The 5,685-nt window shown below is 32.3% G+C and overlaps 1 protein-coding gene across 1 annotated transcript; it reads right to left on the reverse strand.

Moving 5' to 3' along the window:
• Positions 1-3,336: 3,336 nt before the first annotated feature.
• On the reverse strand, positions 3,337-5,349 carry LOC136784752 (uncharacterized). Its single transcript, XM_066745640.1, has one exon. It carries the CDS (start codon positions 5,347-5,349, stop codon positions 3,337-3,339), a length of 2,013 nt encoding a protein of 670 aa, XP_066601737.1.
• Between the last annotated feature and the right edge of the window lie 336 nt (positions 5,350-5,685).

Raw genomic sequence — 5,685 nt, forward strand, 5'->3', positions numbered from 1 at the left:
TCCAACAAAAAAATTTTTACCCCTTCCATTAATGAATTTTACCCCCTCCATCAACAATTTTTCCTATATAAATGGATTCGAACAATAGTGAACCAGCTTCAATCTGTTCAAACTTTAGTTAGTGCATCGGCCACACAACCAGCAAGAATCTTCAGATCAGTAAGAATACTCAGCTCAGTTTATACCTCAGTTTCAACTGATTATTTTGAAAAAACTGCTAAAGAAAAGTAGGAATATATTATTCAAATATTTTTTTAATTTTTTTCAATAATAATAACAATAATAATAATAATAGTTTTGTGTAATACAAGGTCTATATAAAATGGCATTTTTAACTGGAGTTAATGCATTCGCTTTCATCCCTGAAAAGACATTTGTTAAATTAAACAGTCTCGAGGAAAATAAAGAATATGAGAAATAATTGAAATGATGAAAATAAAGACTAAATATGGAATGAGGATAATAGCGAAACTATCAACGGAGGATTGGTTTTATCTCCCTGCCCGGATGGTTGCCTTACTCGAATCGCAGGATCAGTTTACGGAGCTGATAAATGCAGCATCACAAAATATTTTAATCATGAAATACTTAGGCGGGAATTATAATAATTGTGAAGTCTTTTAATTATTGTAATTCGATGTATGTTCTATAATCTGGTTTGTACAATAAGCTATCATGCAGGTGACAGTATAAATAACTAAGCACAATGTGTACTTTGATTCTAACACCTTTAATGATGATTCGAGTGAGCCCAAGTGCGGTAGTTGTTGGTCGGATGCTCTCTCAACTGGCTCTCCCCCTCTTGCTTTTGTGCGCAGTTCATGCTTGTTGGTTACGCGCTCGCCGCTGCTGCCACACTCATACTGCTTGCTCTTGTGTGCGAGCACTTATACACTCACACATACATTACAACTCCCCTCTTTTTAGATTCAATCTGGGAGATCTACGCAAAGTAACAGGCACGTTACTGTTTACAATTTTATTCTTACTCGTGTTTGCTTTCGTGATTTTTTTGTGCGCTTGATTATTTTGTTCTTTTTCTTCAAACTCGCTATCATTATCCCATTCCCCTCTTTTTAGTTTTCGTGATAATGCTGTGCGCAAAATTTGATTAACATGACGTTTAGTTTCAAACCCATCTTCGAATTTTATTGTATACATAATCGGTGAAACACGTTTAACAATAATTGCTCTCGCATTAACCGTTGTATCTTTGCGATGATCTTTAGCGTACACAATGTCTCCTATATTGAAATCTATTTGTCTATTACCACGTTTGTAACGCTGTTGATTATATTGCTGTGCTTCTACTTGCGCACGAGTATCTAATCTAATAACATCAAATCTATTTCTTATTTTACGCATATACAATAATTCTGCAGGTGTTTTATTTGTTACACAATGCGGTGTATTTCGATAATCAGCCAAAAATCTGTTTAAGGCAAATTCCAACGAATGACCATCTTTCAAAATTTTGCTAACCTTATCTTTAAATGTTTTAACAAAATTTTCAGCTGCTCCGTTAGTTGCCGGATAATTAGGTGCTGAGAAAGTATGCTTAATTTTGAATCTCTTTAAATATGATTGAAACTCTTCACTTGTAAGCTGAGTTCCATTATCCGAAACTAAATGCTCTGGATAACCTTTATCTGCAAATATCGTGTCTAGTTCTTTAATCAGATTTTTTGCTGTTGTGTTACTTTTCATATTAATAACAATTGGATATTTTGAGTGTGCATCTATAATTATCAAAAACATATTATTATTTAATTGAGCAAAATCAACATGAATACGTGACCATGGTTTGCTTGGCCATAACCATGTGGTTAATGGTACTTTATTGGGATACGGTCTAGCTTCCAAACAGTTTGCACATGAATTTGCCAAATTTTCTATGTCTTTATCTACTTCTGGCCACCAAAAATAACTACGTGCAATATGTTTCATTTTAACTATACCTAAATGCGATGAATGCACTGATTGTAAAATTTTATTTTGTAAAATTTCTGGTATTACAATTCTGTGTCCCCAAGATAAACAACCATTCTCAAAGTTCAATTCATGTTTTTTGCTAAAAAAATTTTTCGCTACCTCCGACAGTTCGCTGGTTTTATTCCAACCATTTTGTATATATGCAATTATTTTTGCCAATGTTTTGTCATTACTAGTAGCTTTTGCTACTTCTTTAAAATCTACCATTGAGCACTCGTCTGATAAATAATTTACGTTAGTGTACTCAGATGCAAAAACCATTGTACTATCATCCGTAGGTAATCTAGATAATGCGTCGCAGTTACCATTTGCTTTAGATTTTACTACCTCTATATCATATAAAAATCCGGATAAAAAATATGCCCATCGTTGTAAACGACTGTGCAGCATTGTAGATATATTTTTATTACCAAATATGAATTTTAAAGGTTCGTGATCTGTTTTTAATATTATACGATTACCTATAATGTATTGGTAAAATTTTTTGAACCCGAATATGATTGCTCCTGCTTCTTTGTCTATTATTGCTCTATGTCGTTCCGCTTTCGGTATTATTTTCGACGCAAACACAATTGGTCTTTCTTCGCCCGTCGGATACCTATGTGATAATATCGCTGACAAACCGTGATCACTAGCATCGCAAGCTAATACTAATTGGATATTTGGATCATATAAAGCTAATACGTTGTCAGATGTAATTTGTTTTTTAATCCATTCAAATCCTCTTTGACATTCTTTAGTCCAGATAAGTTTTTTATTTTTGCATGCATCGTATAGCGGTTTTACATATTCTGCTCTGTCTTTTAAAAATCTTTCATAGAAATTTGCTAAACCTAAAAAAGCTTCTAATTCTTTGATATTTATTGGTACTGGTACATTTTTTATTGCTTCTAATTTTGATACGCTTGGTTGCAAGCCTTTTTTGTTTATAAGAAAGCCTAAGATTTCTATTTCGTCCTTGAAAAAATCGCATTTTTCTAAATTTACTCTTAGTCCTGCTTTATCTAATCTGTCAAAAATTTCTGTCAAAATTAGTATATGTTCTTCGTCAGATTCGCCTGTACAATAAATGTTATCTATATATATTTCTGTATGTTTAATACCTCTAAGAATATCCTCTATGATACCTTGACATTCTGCAGGACTAGATGCTACACCTTCCGGTAATTTTGAGTATCTGAACAAACCTTCATGTGTTATTATAGTTAGTGCATCTTTAGATTCTTCATCTAAGCTAAATTGCATAAACGCGTATTTTAAATCAATTTGCGACCATTTTTTACCAATTCTCAATGTGTTAAAAATTTTTTCTTTTAACGGTATCGGATGCCTTTTAATTATTAATTATGGATTAACTGTTAGTTTAAAGTTACCGCAGATACGAACTTCTCCATTTTTCTTAAGTACTGGTATTATTGGTGTTGCCCATTTACTGCATTCTATTTTTTCTAAGTTCCCTAAATTTACCAGTCTTTCTATTTCTTTTGATATCTTGGGAAGTAAAGCAAAGGGAGCATGATGCGGTTTCATTTGTACTGGCTTTACGTTATCTTTAAATACTAAATGTATTTTTCTCTTAGTATAACATCCTTGACTACTTGAAAATAAGTTTTTAAATTTTGTTAGCATCCTTTGCTTTATTTCTTCGCTGTCTAATTTATACATTTTTGATTCGTTTTTTGTATTTTTGTTTATTGCCAAACACGCGAAATTTTCAATTGGCCAAAGGTTAAATGCTTTTAACCACTGTCTACCTAACAACATAGGATCTTTGCCTTTTATTATATATATATCTAAGTATTTAGTTTGGTTATTGAACTGGACTTTTAAATTGGTTAATTTGTCTAATGGCTGCAATTGTTTATCCCCATATGTTGATAAAATTATATTTACGTTATCTAAGTTAATATCTGAAAAAAATTTATTTTTATCATTTTCTGAAATTACAGTGACATATGTTCCAGTGTCCACTTCCATACTAATTACTTTGTCATTGATTTTAACCTCTGTAAATAAAGATTCTGCCATGATTTTATTACATGTAAGGTCATTTTGCCATGAATAATCAATTTCAAAATTAATTGTATAAAAATCAGTGTCAAAATTACGATTGGAAGATTTTATTTTATTACATTTAGCATTATTCTCATACGTATCGGAATCACTATCCTCTTCCAGTAAATGCATATTTTTACTGTTTTTTGTATTATTATTTTTTGACAATGATTTTTTCTTAGTAATGCATGCTATTTCTAAATGACCCATCTTTTTGCAAAAATTACACGTTGCGTTATTTTTGATACGGCAATTATTTGTTGTATAATTGTTTTTTCCGCAACAATAACAATATAAATTCGCATTTTTGATATTATTGTTATCATCATTATTAAAGTTCTTATTGTATTTACCACCTTGCTGTGATTTATTACGTTGATTGTTGTGCGAATACAAATTCTTACTTCTATACTGCTGCTGTTGACTATTCAGGTGTTGAACTGATGCTTGTGCTCCTTGTTTATGTGTCTGTGAGGCCTTCTTCACTGCTGCTTCTCTTGTCATGGCGATGTCCATTGCTTTTTTGTAATCCAAGTTCTTTTCGCTAAACAACGCTACTCGTGTATCCTGGTCTGCTACTCCACAAACGAATTTATCGCGTAGCATGTCTTCTAAATTGTCGAATTTGCAATTGAGTGATAAGTCCTTTAGTCTCGCTATAAAGCCGCTTATTGACTCATTCTGTTTTTGTGCTGCTAAGGTAAAATTGTATCTCTCCATTTGTTCATTTTTTCTTGGGCAGAAATGTTCACCTATTAATTTAGTTAATTCTTCAAAAGTCTTAGTATTTGGTTTATCAGGTGCACATAAATCTATCGATAATTTGAATATTTCGTGTCCTGATTTCGTGAGAAAAAGCGATGTCTGTCTTTTCTTAAGTGTTTCGTGACCTTCGAAATAAAACTCCCATTTCATAACAAATTCGTCCCAAGTATACTTGGTTTTGTCGTATTCCATGTCTACGTGTTTATCCATGTTTGAGTCGTCCTCTGGCTGTGTATGTGTTTCTGTAATTATTTCTTCCCTTTCGCTAACTGTTTCAGCGTTTTCAAAATTTTCTTTTATATCAACTGCTGTTTTATTTTTGTCAATTTTATTTTCTTCGTTTTCTTCTGTCTCTTTCCTTGTTTTAACTAGTTTAGCTTTGTAATCTTGTTGTACTTTTCGTAGTTTACGCAATATGTTTCTTAAGTCGTCTACTGTTAATGTTTCTTTTATTTCTGCTAATGTGAATGTATTCAGCAATTCTTTTAACTGTTCTTTGTTTAGATTACCTATTGTTATGGATGAGATCCGCTCCATCCGTTTGTCGTGAACCTAGTGTGTGTACTCTGCTGCCTGTTAGAGGACAACAACATAAATACTTAATATGTTCGAACTTTTGCTTCTTCTACACACTATATGTGTATACTATATGCGTGACGAATAACGACTATGTAGTCTTGTGTTTTGATATACACACTGTATATGTGTGCTATACGTATACTATGTGTGAATAAGCTGAATGTTCTCACATTCTCTAATACCGGCGTGCCTGCGCATTGAGATTTTTGCTTTAAATATTAGTTGCTGTTACTCACTCTGTAAATCACTGCACTAAGTATACTTTCTTTTATCGTAAATTTGAATCTAATATTT

This window comes from Prorops nasuta, unplaced genomic scaffold, assembly GCF_024137725.1.
Source record: "Prorops nasuta isolate Cenicafe-Biocafe unplaced genomic scaffold, Cenicafe_Pnas_1.2 PNAS00068, whole genome shotgun sequence".
NCBI classification, from domain to species: Eukaryota; Metazoa; Arthropoda; class Insecta; order Hymenoptera; family Bethylidae; genus Prorops; species Prorops nasuta.

Excerpts from the sequence above, each read along its gene's own strand:
- LOC136784752 (XM_066745640.1), bottom strand. The coding sequence starts at position 5,349 with ATGGAGCGGATCTCATCCATAACAATAGGTAATCTAAACAAAGAACAG.